We start from the raw sequence: 13,665 nt of genomic DNA, 5'->3' as shown, positions 1-13,665 counted from the left end.
TGTGCAGAGGTTAGGAGATGAACTCGTTCCAGAGTTCCTCGGGTCCGGGAGGGAATTTAACAAGTTAGCTTATAACCGAGCGCACTCCAAAGAGCTTTGAAAGGCCTACTGGGGTGAAGCCATGCTTCTGTTTTTGTTGCTTCTACTAGTCAGCACAGTCCTGCAGGTGTTGGCTTTTTTTTTTCTGTGGGAGTAAAAAGGATCACTTTTAAATTAAGGTCAAGTCTCTGGGTATTACAAGGAATTGGACATTGTAAGATTTGCAATTATATAGACTGTGAACATATTTGCAACTTTGGGATTTTTGATTACTACTGTGCAATCACAAAAATGACAGGACTGCCTCAGTTTTCACGCAGGAGCAAGGGAAGCACTCCCTGCCCTGAATAATTTCTAAAGAGACAATGGTGAGCTACATACAGACGGAGTCTGATGACATCTCCTTGAGTCCTGCTTGCTCACTGCTTATAGAGACTTAACCGGGGGGGGGGGGGGGGTCAATTTTCAGTTGCTCTAGTGTTTGGTCTTTAACAGTAAAGCCAAATGTTGTTGTGATATTTAAAAAGTATTTCTATGGACAAAAATGTACACTTTCAATCCCAAAACATTCCACCTATGTCTCCATTTGATATGTAGTCGGGGAGGAGGGTCTCTGAGGTCAGTTTTGTACTCAGAAAAGGGACAGTTAGGATCTGCTTTTGTTTATAAATTAATTGCTATTTTAGTAAAGTTACAAATCCACAAATCAGGCTCCCCATCACCTTTTAAATTCAGTATTGTTTCATTTTATGTATAAATCTAATAAAATTTAACAGTCACTGTAAGGGGTTTTTATTATTCACTTACTTTAATTATCTTAAACATTTTAAGTGACTTTTATAAATTTAATTTATGTGATTTGCTTTTCAAGTACTTCAACTATGTACAAGACTGTGAAATTCTTTTTTTTTTTTAATTTTATTGAGTTATAATAAGTTTACAATGTTGTGTCAATTTCTGGTGTAGAGCACAATTTTTCAGTCATACATGAATATACATATATTCATTTTCACATTCTTTTTCACATGAGCTACCACAAGATCTTCTATATATTTCCCTATGCTATAGAGTATAAACTTGTTTATCTATTCTGTATATACCTGTCAGTATCTATAAATTTCAAACTCCTAAGACTATGAACTTCTTACAGTAAATTCGACTAAAGTTTGTATCCCTTTCAAGTAAAACTTGTAAGTCCCAATCTACTATTTGATTTTACACTTTAAGTTGGAATCACAAAACTAATTTTTGATATTCTAATGTGCTAAATTAAGAATATTTTATGTACTTATTGCAATATATCCAAATTATTCTTAAATGTATCACACATTTTTATAGTATTAAAGTATTATTATAATATTACTGCTTTAAAGTATACTTAAGGACATATTAATACTTTAAAAGATATTTAGTCACATAAGAAAGCAAGGCATTCTGAACAGAGATTCACATATCTGAGAATGCATATCTACTAGAGCGATATTCTTGAAAATCGTGATTTTTAATGTTTCCATCATATGATGTCATATTCTTGCACCAGAATTTAGCTTGCCCACCCCTATTGGTTTGCTTCACTTTCTGCCTGGAGTCAGACTGCGATTAACACTGTGGACACACTGCTTTGTGTTTCTGAATGTTTCCTCAGCAGAGGCACACGGAAAACTATAGCTGTTTTTCAGAACTTTTGATAAATATTTCCTGATTGCCTATCCAAAAGCTTGTCTCCAGTCTGCATCCGATGAACACTGTATTATAACCATTATCTCACCATATCCTCAGCAGCACTGGGTATAATCTTTTACGATCACCACCACCATCATCATCATTGGTATCATCTCTGCCAGTCTGCACGTGGGCAAATGAAGTCTCACTATTTGGGGTTCACTTACTTCGTCGCGAGTGCAGTTGAACGTGCTTTGCGTGATCATTGTGCGTTGAGCTTTCAGGGTGTTCCTCACCCCTTTGGTCAGCGGGATGCCAGCGGCTGGGGCTGGCCGCCCGAAGGCCAGACCCTGGTGGAGCCGCCACCCTCCAGGGCCCCACGGCCATTGGGCGCTGCGACCCCAAGTCCCCCGCCCCGTCCGGTCTGGGTTGGGCTGGGCTGGGCTGGGCTGGGCTGGGCTGGGCTGGGCTGGGCTGGGCTGGCCTGGCCTGGCGGGGCGGCGGGGGTGGAGGCGCTGGCGGGGAGTAAAGGTTGGCTTCTCCGCGCACCGACCTCAGCCGGAGGGCCCGCGGCGTCATGACGGTGGGAGCCAGGCTCCGAAGCCAGGCGGCGAGCAGCCTCCGGCGCTGCGGGCCCCTCGCCCGGGGGCGAGGGCGGACAGAGGGGGACGAGGAGGCGACCGCTATCCTGGAACATCTGGAGAGCGGGGCGGAGGCGGCGGAGACCGGGAAGCGGGCTCCGCGCCCGGGGGCCCGGGGCTCGCGGAGGGTGCACCTCGCCGTCCTGCCCGAGCGCTACGAGCCGTTGGAGGAGTCGGCGCCGGGCGAGAAGCCCAAGAAGAGGTACCGGCAGAAGCTGAAGAAGTACGGCAAGGTAGGCGCTCCCCACTGCCCCTGGGGATCAGGGAACTCGCGGCGCCCTCCCGGGACCTGGAGCCGGGTCCCCACGGTCTGTCTCAGTCTCTCCACGCTGCCCTGCGCCCCTGCGGCCTCCCACGCCCACCCCCTCGCCGGGTGGCATTCGCTCCGAGAGCCCTGAAACTGTTCACTCTGTCAACTGGGGAAGGGGGGCAAAGTAAGTTGTGGGGAGTGATAGAAACTACATCGGCTTCCCTGCGCGCCGCTCCAAACTGCTACCGCGGTGCTGGCGGGTTAGTAACTTTCCCAAGGGTCGCTTATCAAGGTGGTTCTTCTTCTAGATATGTCTTACTCCCTTGTGTAGTTGGTGGGACGGAAATCAGTGTCTCTGTTTTACAGATGGGAATACTGAGGGATTAGTGTGGATAGGTGACTTGTAGAAGGTGACCCAGTTGGAAAGTATAGGGAATTGAAGCCCAGTTTATCTATTTCTGAGCAACATTATCCCACTAGCTGAGAAATGTTTGAATTATTTCCCCAAATATCCCCAAGGTGATCTCCAGGGCCTGGAAGCTCAACAATCCGTATATATGCACTTGTGGAATCTACTTTTCTCCCAAGAGGCTATCTTTGTGCTCTGGGCCCGGCAAACACTGTCATTTGCATTGAGGGGTGGGGAGGAGTGGGGCAGGGGAGAGACAGACAGAGGAAGAAAGAGAGGGAGTATGAATATGGGATAAAATGGCAGTTTCCTCCTCAGAGATGGAGGCCCAAAAGCAGTTCCCAGATGCTCCTGCCCAGAAACACTTGAAGCTACTGCTGCCTCTGGTCCCTGAGGCTGGACAAGGCCACCCAGCAGAAAATCACAAAACTAATTCTGTCTCGGCCAAAGGCCAGGGGCCCCATCTGATATAGTGTCCGGTTTCTGTGTCCTCCAGTGGCCTCTTACCATAGCTGAAACTGACCAGTCTCCATACCTAGAAACTCAGGTTTATCATCTTCCGTAAAGGTATGTCAGCAGCTTTGGGAGCAGAACGCAAGCAGGCAGTGGTAAAATAGATTAATAGAAACTATGACGTTGGGACTTTCAGGCTTAGAGTCATGCTTGGAAGAATCATCTCTCTTCCTGGTCCCAGTGGAGTACAAAAAAGCCATCTTTTGCCTCTCAGCTGGTGAGCTGTTAATGTGGAAATCTCAGCTTGGAGGCTGGCTGAGCTGAAGATGTTTTTGGGGTGCCCACTGTGTGCCAGGCCTCGTGCTGAGACTAGAGATACAAAAATGGATACGAAGCAGTCCTGCCCTCGAGGAGTTTACAGCCTCTCAGGGAGATGCCAGCATACGGGGCATGACCACAGAACCTGGGTAGTTAATCTTTAGGGGTGAGGTTATAAAGTCAGGGAAGTTTTCAAATCAGTGGTGGCATGAAACCTTGGTGCAGAAGGATGAGTCAAGGTTGCACAGGTTAATGACGAGGTTACTAGTTCACACGCACTACCATGGCTATTATTAAAACTACAACAACAACAACAACAACAAAATCCAGAAAATAATAAGTGTTGAGGATGTGGAGTAATTGGAATTCTTGTGAATTGCTGGTGGAAATGTAAAATGGTGCAGCTGCTGTGGAAAACAATTTGGCAGTTTCTCAAAAAAATAAACATTGAACTACTATATGATCCAGCAATCTCACTCCTAGGTATATGCCCAAGAGAATTGAAAATAGGGACTCAAACAAGTATAATGTATACACGTTCACAGCAGCATTATTCACAATAGCCAGAGTGGAAACCACCCAGATGTCCATCAGTTGATAAATGGATAAATGACAGGTGGTCCATACATACAATGGAATATTATTCAGCCATAAAAAGGGATGAAGTGCATGCTATTTTGTGGATAAAACATAGTGCTAATTGAAAGAAGCTAGACACACAAGGTCACATATCATATGTATGATTCCATTTATATAAAATATCCAGAATAGGCAAATCCAGAGAAGGTGGAAAGCAGATTGGCGGTTGCCAGGGACTGGAGGGAAGGAGAAATGCAGAGAGATTGCTTAATGTGGATGGGTTTGCCTTTAGGGGATGATGAACATATTTTGGAAGCAGATAGAAGTGGTGGTTGCACAACACTGTGAATGTGCTCAGTGCCACGGAGTTATTCACTTTACAGTGGTTAATTTTTACATGATATAAATTTCACCTCACCTGAGAAAAAAAGAGAGAAATTCTCCAGATCGAGAAGAGGTGGCATCCAAGGTGGAGGGAGCAGCACTAGCAGAGGTGAGACAGGTGAACGCTCTAGAGTGTCACACGCTAGTTCAGTAGACCAGCAGGCCAGGCAGGAGGACCCCCGTCATGTTGGAAGGAGGTGGATGTGCCCTTCCTGCCTGCCCTTCAACTTGCTGTTTCTTGGAGGTGCCTGAGGAGGTGACCAGCTAGGCTCCAACACAGAAGAAGATGACCTACCCCTCTTTTTTGAAAATCCCTGAGAATAGCCATGGCCTGGCTAGGAATGTGGGGAAGTGACTTTCCTTGCTTTAGTCCCCAGGAGAAATTTTATCTCACATGGGCCAGTGGAATAAGGAGTGGCCTGCAAATAGCACCACGTGATTAAGGAATGGTTTTTCCTTCAAGGAAAGGTGATTAAAGTTCCTTTTTATCTTAGCCGCTCAAATCCTTCACCAAGTCCCTTCCTGCTTCTATTTACAGGAAAGTATTTGGCTTTTGTGAACGGTACTAGGATAGACTCCCCCTCCCATTCTGCCCCGTGGCCCCAAGCAGGGTGGACCCAGGGCTGCGCTCGCTGGTCCAGCCTCTGGCTGGAGGCTCAGAGCTTGGCAGTCTGGGCACCTGGGACTCTTGGCAGTCAGTGACCCCAGCTGATTTTTGAGTCATGACAGGCATGTTCCTATGGTGCATTAGTGGCTGTGAGAGGGCTGGTTCCTGGGTGCGGGAAAGGGACTTCCGTTTGCTCTTATGAGATGCTGGGAGCTCTGACACATATTGGATGTGCCGCATCCCTGAATCTTCTCAATGACCTTGGAAGGCTGTGGATCCCCCATTTTGCAGGGAAGGAAACTGGAGTTTCAGGAAGTTAAGCTCTTTGTTCGAGTCTGCACAGCTAGAGAATAGCAGAGCCCGCAGTCAGGTGTCAGAAGCAGTTAGGGTGGAGGGAGGAGCTGGGGTGAGGGAACCAAACCCAACACTTAGCTTATTATAAGAGATAGCCTTTCCCGGGCGCCTCAAAAGCCACAGGGACAGATGCAGGTCAGGAAGGTTATTAAATTTTGTTAATTGGGCAGCTAGGAAGAGGCTGGAGGGGAAATACAGGGTGTGGAATAACCTGTAGCTCGAGAGGAAGAAAAATGTCCCCACCTTCCAAGAATGGAGTTAGGACATGGGCCCTGGAGCCAGACTGCCAGGCTGAGCCGTGACCTTGGGCTGTGCTATCCTCTCTCTGCCTCGGTTTCCTCCTCTGTCACATGAGATGCTACTAGGGCTATCATAAGGAGCAAATGAGTTAATCCACATAGAGGTCTTAGAACGCACCTGGCACGTGGCAGGTTCTGTAATTTGTTGGCTTATATCTAAGGGGTGGAGGAGAGGCCCCGTATGACTGTTTCTTCTCTAATTAGTTTTTTTTAATTGAAGTATAGTTGGTTTACAATGTTTCATTAATTTCTGGTGTTCAGCATAGTGATTCAGTTATGTGTGTGTGTTTATATATAATATATACCCTTATATATATATATTCTTTTTCATGTTCTTTTTCATTGTAGGCTATTACAAGATATTGAATATAGTTCCCTGTGCTATACAGTGGGACCTTGTTGTTTATCTATTTTATATATAGTAGTCAGTATCTGCAAATCCCAAACTCCCACTTTATCCCTCCATACCCCCCTTCCCCACTGGTAACCGTAAGTCTGTTTTCTATGTCTGTGAGTCTATGTCTGTTTTGTAAATAAGTTCATATTTGTCATTTTTTTTTAGATTCCACATGTGAGTGATATCGTATGGTATTTGTCTTTCTCTGTCTGGCTTACTTTACTTAGTATGACGAGCTCCCTGAACGTACCCCATCTCATCTGATTCGTTTTTAATGAGCTCTAACTCAGAGAAAAAAAAAAAAAAAAAACAGCTTCTGTAGTTGACCGCCCACCTCAGCTTTGTGCCTGGGTCCTGACCAAATTTCACAACTAAAGATTTGATTTTGTACTCCAGGGACAGGGGTCTTTGTTAAGAGCTAGTTCTATTCTTGAAAGTGGAGGGGGCAGGGAAACCCCGACATCTTTGGGGTTAGTGGAATACCTCGGACCCCCCAGAAAAGCATCACTTTCTGCATTAGTTCCTCTGTCGCAGATTACACATGGATATCATGATTAAGACAACACAGATTTAATCTCCTACAGTTCTGGAAGCCGTAAGTCCAAAGTCAGCCTCCCTGAGCTGCAGTCAGCAGGCTGGTTCCTTCTGGAGGCTCCAGCTTCCAGAGGTCCCCTCCTCCATCTGCAAGGCCACTGGCATAGCATCTGCAAATCTCTTTCTCTCTGTCCCTCTGCTTCTGTCAGTGCACTGCCTCCTGCCTGACTCCTCCTGCATCCCTTTTTTAAGGATGGTTGTCCTTATTGGGTTCCTTATAAAGATATAAGAATCCTTAAAAGGATTGGGCCCCCTCCAGATAATCCATGAGAGTTTCCCCATTTCAAAACCCTTAATTAAATCACTTCTGCAAAGTTCCTTTTGCCATATAAGGTAACAGATTCATAGATTCTGGGATTAGGACATGGGCATCTTGGCGTGAGGGCATTATTCAGCCTGCCACACTGTCCCGTGCTCCGCTAGACCCCTCTGCTGCTCTGAGAGATTATTTGGGTTGAAAGCTCTACTCAGATCAAAGATTTCCAAATCTCCTCCCTCTAATGACACTGAAATAGTCGATATTTTACATTTCTTTGCATCACATTTCTCAAATCTGTGTTTTGATTGTGTTCTACCTAATGAGCTATTTTAGTAGGTTTTTTTTCTCAACTGCAAAGATGAAGGGACAAGCAGTTTTTAAAAATAGCGGGGGGGGGGGGTACAGCTCAATTGGTAGAGCACGTGCTTAGCATGCATGAGGTCCTGGGTTCAATCCCCAGTATCAACTCTAAAAATAAGTAAATACATAAACCTAATTACCCCCCAAAATATGAAATAAATAAATAAAATAACATTTAAAAAAAATAGCAGGCAGCATAAAATGAATATGCAAACACCCATAATGTCAAGTTGAATGCAGGGCCATCCATGATGCTAGGGGCATGGCTTAAAAAGGATGCTCTTGATTTTTATACTGGCTCCCAGAAAACAATTTTTATTGTTGTTATTTTTTCAAATAGGCAAGTAAAACTCTCCCACTGAATTTTATTACACTTCTATAGAGATGTATCTCTTAGCAACACCAGCCCCCACCCACTGACACACACCCTAATGTCTCATTGAGAAGTAGACCAGGCAGTGTCTCAAACATGAGTATGTAAAGAAGCAGTCAGGGTTACCTTCCTCTCCCAGAACTCCTCATTTGGCCTGAAAGCAACCCAAGGAAACCTTTCTGGTACAGGGGATACAGTGCTGAGGACAACCTTATTCCATTATTCTGAGGACTATGAAAGCTGAAGTAAGTAAGCCAGAAATCATAAGAAAAGACAGTCTTAAGAAACTTTCCTGAACAGATAACAACGTACCTTAGATTTCAAAATGACCACCCCAACCTAAATTACTATAGAATAAAATGAGGTTATTTTTCAACTAAGACAGCTGACGTGTGAAGGCACTTAGACCACCTGCACTGGGTGCCAGGCACAGTTCTAAGCGCTTTCCTTGCATAAACCCATCTAATCCTCTTCACCTGATCAGGTGGTAACTAAATATTCCCATTTTATAGATGAAGAAACTGAGGCCAAGGAAAGTTTAGTAAGTGACTGGGCTGGAGTTTAAGCCCAGGCTGCAAGCAGTCAATTGCGAGGGTACATACTGCCTTCATTAAAGAGGGGAAGTCTGTGTGGGGATTCAGGACACAGGCCCTGAGATGAGATTTCTTTGGGATTGGACTTCAGCTTTGCCTCTTCCCAGCTGTGTAATCATGGATAAATTTAACTCCTTGGTGTGTCTTTCTTGTTGAAGCCTGGTAGCCAGAGACCTGCAGGAACATACTGGTAGCCAGTCCAAGTCAAGTTTATCTGTTTGTTGCAGTAAGGGAGAGTGTATCCCAGAGGAATCGTGAGGTTTCACAAAGTAGAGACCTCAAGTAGAGAGCTGAATATTTGAGGCTGAGCCAAAGATACAAATTTGGGATTTATCAGCCTACAGGAAATAATGTGATTGGAATTGGATGAGACCATCTATGGAGAGATTGTAAGCCAAATTTTTTTTTTAAAAATGAAAAATAGAGAATGGTATTGAAGAACTCCAACATTTTAAAGCATGGTAGAAGGGATACTCCAGTAAAGAAAGCTGAGGAGGGGCTGCATGTGAAGTAGGGGAAACCAGAGATGTGGAGTCCAAGAGGCCAAATGATTGTTTCATGAAGTATGTCCAAAGCTGCTGAGAGGTTAGGGGGTGGAGGGAGACAGAAAAGTGTCCACTGGATCAGGCAACATGGCGGTGGTGGATGTCCATGACCAAGCAGTCCTGGACGGGTTTGGGAAGGAGCCAGAGTAAGAGGGGATGAGAAGGGAGGAAGTGGAGGCAGAATGTGTGGATGGCTCTTTCTTTTGGTTTGGCATGAAGGAGAGCAGAGACCTGAGTCATGACCTAGAGAAGATGTAGAGTCAAGGGGATGCCTGAGCATATGTGTAAGCTAATGGAAAGGATCCAATGGGGTGGAAGAGGATGATGAAGTTGGAGAATGGAAATCTGAGGGCAAAGTGAGAGAGAGTACCAACAGCAAGGGTCAAGGGAATGACTTTGGGGGGAAAAAGGCCATTTTCTCCACTGGAATATGGGCAAGGTTGGAGGAGAAGCTGGGGCAGGTGTAGACAGACTTCTGAGTCTTTCAGTGATAGACGAAGTGGGATCATCAAATGAAGGTATGGACACTGTGTGCGTTTGCCTGTGTGCCCTGGGGGCAGGGAGGCTCGTGGAGAAAGGAGAAAGTAAGAAATAGTGTCTGGGGGAGAGAGAGAAAGTCAGCCTGCTAGACCGACAGGGGAGGTTTGCCAGGCAGCGTTGGACGTCAGCGTGAGGTTTGTGATCGTGATCAGGGGTCTTAAGTGGTAACTGGAGTTGGAAAAGTTAGAGGGCAGAGAGACAAAATGTGTGATGAGGTCCAGTCACCTATATGGATGCTGACGTCATGGAGAATGGTGACCAAAGTCGGGGATGGGGAGAGAAAGGGAGAGGGGCAACAGCACAGTCAACGTTAGTCGATGGTGGTGGTCTTAATTTTTCTGTGGCGGCTCCACTTGAATCCTTTGGATGCCCTCAGTCTAGCACCAGACCTTGAGGAGGAGGAGGAGAAAGAGTGTATACCAAGAAAGCGAGGCCCAGCCCTTACTTTCAAGGAGTTTAGAGTTGTATCTGGAACCTGAGACTTCCCCAGATGCAGCAATGAGAGGGCAGCGGGAGACTTTAAAGAGCCAGATGTGGGTCAGACAGGAGAGTGCCCTGGAGGTAAAGGGAGGACTGATCAGATCAGGTGAATGAAGGAGAACTTGACCTAGACTTCAGACGATCCAGTAGCTTAGCTGGAACAGAGAAGAGTGGACTTTGATTAAAACAATACAACAAAACAGGTTTGGTTTTCGAACTAGCAGCTTCACTGATGTTTCCAGGAGGATTTCTGGATTATCTGGAACTAAGTGGGGCTTGAAAGCCCTTTTCAAGGCGCTGATGTCTGTTCTGAGCCCCCGCGTGTTCTCGAGAAGGGGTTGGGTGTGGGACAGCAGAGACGTGGGAGAATGCTAACTTGCTGATTTGCCCTGGGGAAATGAGGCAAAACGATTCTTTACGTATGTCCCCATTGTGCATGAAAGATGACAGAGCTGCCTCTCCTAACTCGTTGCTTTTCTCTTCTGTTCCTAAAAATAGAATGTTGGGAAGGTTCTCACCAAAGGATGCCGCTACATCGTCATTGGCCTGCAGGGATTCGCCGCCGCCTACTCCGCCCCTTTCGGAGTGGCCACCAGCGTGGTGTCCTTTGTCCGCTAGTGGGAGCTGCCTGGGCTCCCACAGGAAGGAATGGACGCCTGTGTTCTGGGAACAGTATGAATCCAGGAACATTTCAGACTTGAACCCACAAAATACTCTGGAGGAAGAAAAACGTCTTGGTCGAATTGGATGAGTGTTATGAATGAGTCATCCCTGCCCATCTGCTGAGCACTTCATGTCTCTTGGACACAGGTGGTCCTGATGGACAATCCCGCAGAGAATTAGGCTGAGATCAGGTTTGGGATTAGAATTAATTTGCTAAAACCGGAGCTTCCCGTGAAGGTGACGGGGTGGGGGGGGGTGCGGAGGCAAACACTTGACAGAAGCCAGCAGTCTGGGTGGGCAGCAGAGTGGTGATTAGGGATGGGGCAGGGGGTGGGGGCTTTTGATCTGGAGTGAGATGATTTGCTCTATTCTGGAAAGCTCGCAGGCTGACAGGGCTCTCAGCCCCCGGCTGCCTCGATTCTGAGGGCACCAAAGGAACTGCTTGTTTCTGAAGTCATCTCCTTCCTGCACCCCTTTGCCACCCGGAGTTTAATTACAGCCTTGAGAAGAAGGAAGGAAGAAAAATCTCTTTGAAGGCTACGATGCTTTGAAAACTGTTGATGACATGTCATGACTGTCGAAACTAGATGAAGGCTTGTCATTTTCCTCACCCTTCTCTGACATAAACATATAGGGGGCGACGAGAGAAGGAGGAAGAGCAAGGGCAGGTTGTTTGAGGGAGGGACCGCTCCTGAGGGCTGCTGTGACCAGTCCAGCCCAGTCCGGTCCAGCCAGACTCACCTGCAGGCAGCTGACTGGCTGAGGTCGGGTTGTGGGTCCCCATGACTCAGCTTCCTGGTACCATCAGCTCCCTCATCCTCTACACCCAGCTGGACGAAGGGAGCCCTGGCTTGGGAGAGAGGGAGACACTACACCTGGAAATGACAGTGCATGATTTAGAGAAGGAACTGGAAAGTAGGAGACAGGTACGAAGGAAGCAGAAGAAGGATGTTGGATGAGAGAAGGGGACGTACAGGAACCAGGCCTGGGTTATCAATGCTGGAAAACCTTAGGGTCTGGGTGGGGCCAGGGGAGGCCAGAGGCGCCATGTCAATGCTTCCAGACCCTCGGAGGCCTGTGAGCTCACACTGGCTGCCTTTATAGCAGCCTGCCCCCTCTGTACGGCCAGCTTGACATCATCTCAGCTGGGTTCAGTTAGAGTGGGCCAGGATCCTGTCCTAACACTCCTGGAGGGTGACCTGTGGACTGCCATTGGACCATTGGACAGGGAGGTGCCCGAGGCCAGCCCCCACGACAGGCCACTGTTCTGACCTGGTTTCCAGAAATCCAAAATAGTTATTGCTGACCAGTCCACAGGGTCGGTGGCCATGCCTCTTTGTTGCCCCAAGAAGTTGCCGGGTCCCATCAAAGGAGGCTGCAGTGCTCATGCTTGACCCATCAAATCCAACCAGATGGTGCTGGGAAATGGAGAAGGTGGGAAGACAGATGGACAGACGGACAGAAAGAATAATGAGTGGAGGAGAGCGCTGTAACCGCGAAGCGAGATGAGCTTCAAGTTCTGGAGGCTCGTGTGGAAGGTGAACTTGGACCCTGTTCCTGCATCATTCTTATTCGTGAGGGAAAGAGGAAACAAATGGCCTTGCTTTAGCTGAAATGACGCAAGTCGATAATGGCACATTTTCACACACGTGAGATAATTGTCACTTGCCTGGCTGCGTGGGGTGTCGGGGAAAAGAGGAGAAAAAGCAAAGTGTTTAGTGGGACAGAGTCAGGCCTGTGTGGCCTGCTGGTCCCGGGAAAGGCAGGCAGGAGGAAGGGGACCTGTGGTGGGTTGGGGGGCACCTCCCTGGTGGCCCAGTGCCACTGACCAGCCCCAGAGAGGCCCGTTGAGTCTCCTGGGGGACGTGGAATAGTGACCTGGGAGGGACAAGAGTGGCTGAGGCCTGTCCAAGGAAGACCCCTCCCCGCCAAATTAGAGACATAACTGTAAGGCCAAGCATATGTGGCCCTAACATTTTTGAATTCTGGTTAAGAATTAACCCAGAAATTTCAAAAGTCAGAACCTGGGAGCCAGATTCGTGTGCACAGAAAATGCACTTCCCTTGATTGTTGCTCAGCTGAATAGTCATTTCCCCCTGAGACAGGGCACCCATGCTACAGGTTGATTACCTTTTTGCCTTTTCTTTCTCTGCAATTTTTAAATATATATATATATATATATATCAGGGTCCACACCTTCCTAAAAACTGAGTTTTAGAACTTTCCTTTCAATGCCCGACCAAGAGGCTTCTTTTATATCTTTTTCTTGCCCTATTATGTAAATAAAATCCCAATTTGTCTAGTGTTTCTGTGTGTGAAGAGTTTCTCTCCCCCTCATACAGTGGCGGACCCCTCCCTGAGGCCCCCAGGAGGAACCCAACGCTGCCCCCGAGACCAAGGGGCGGGAGAGGGGCCCTGATTCACTGGGGACTCCACTTGGGTGTCAAAGGGAGGCCATTCTCCAGAAGCCCCAGCAGAACAAGAAGCCAGGGGCCAGGAAGCTGCATTTTCCACAAGCAGCCTAGAAGGTTCTGAGGTAGCTGTTGCTCTGCCTGAGCTGGGAAACGCTGGCTCCCAGGGGCTGCTGCAGGTCGCATTGGCCAGTGGGCTCCATGTGCCAGCCCGCGTGGCACGCCCGCTCACTGAGCCCTGCGGAAGCATCGGGAAAGGTCTGGGTGGTGGTCAGGAAGGTGGGACTGAGAGGAAAGCTGCTGGGCAGCTGTCAGATAAGCCACACAGGCGGGGTTGGGGCCATGTGTGTCCCTATACCTTTAGGCTTAAAGCAGAGCAGAAGCCAGGTCCTTGATGTCTTCAGCCACCTTGGAATCACCCCTGCCGACTCCTGCCCAGCACCTGTGCTTTGCAC

The 13,665-nt window shown here is 47.5% G+C and overlaps 1 protein-coding gene across 1 annotated transcript; it reads left to right on the top strand.

Annotated features, from left to right (window-relative positions):
• The first annotated feature begins 2,191 nt into the window (after positions 1-2,191).
• On the top strand, positions 2,192-13,104 carry C21H1orf115 (chromosome 21 C1orf115 homolog). The gene is made up of 2 exons (XM_010992941.3): positions 2,192-2,575; positions 10,635-13,104. Exons 1-2 carry the CDS (start codon positions 2,279-2,281, stop codon positions 10,752-10,754), a joined length of 417 nt encoding a protein of 138 aa, XP_010991243.1. The 5' UTR covers positions 2,192-2,278; the 3' UTR covers positions 10,755-13,104.
• The last annotated feature ends 561 nt before the right edge of the window (positions 13,105-13,665 follow it).

This window comes from Camelus dromedarius, chromosome 21 (genome assembly GCF_036321535.1).
Source record: "Camelus dromedarius isolate mCamDro1 chromosome 21, mCamDro1.pat, whole genome shotgun sequence".
NCBI lineage: Eukaryota > Metazoa > Chordata > Mammalia > Artiodactyla > Camelidae > Camelus > Camelus dromedarius.
The sequence above is the reverse complement of the archived record's forward strand: the minus strand, read 5'-3'. Positions and strand labels throughout refer to the sequence as shown.

Bases quoted from the DNA above. Each gene is read 5' to 3' on its own strand.
- C21H1orf115 (XM_010992941.3), top strand. From the start codon at position 2,279: ATGACGGTGGGAGCCAGGCTCCGAAGCCAGGCGGCGAGCAGCCTCCGG. The intron at 2,576-10,634 runs GTAGGCGCTCCC...TCCTAAAAATAG, and splicing joins AGCTGAAGAAGTACGGCAAG to AATGTTGGGAAGGTTCTCAC.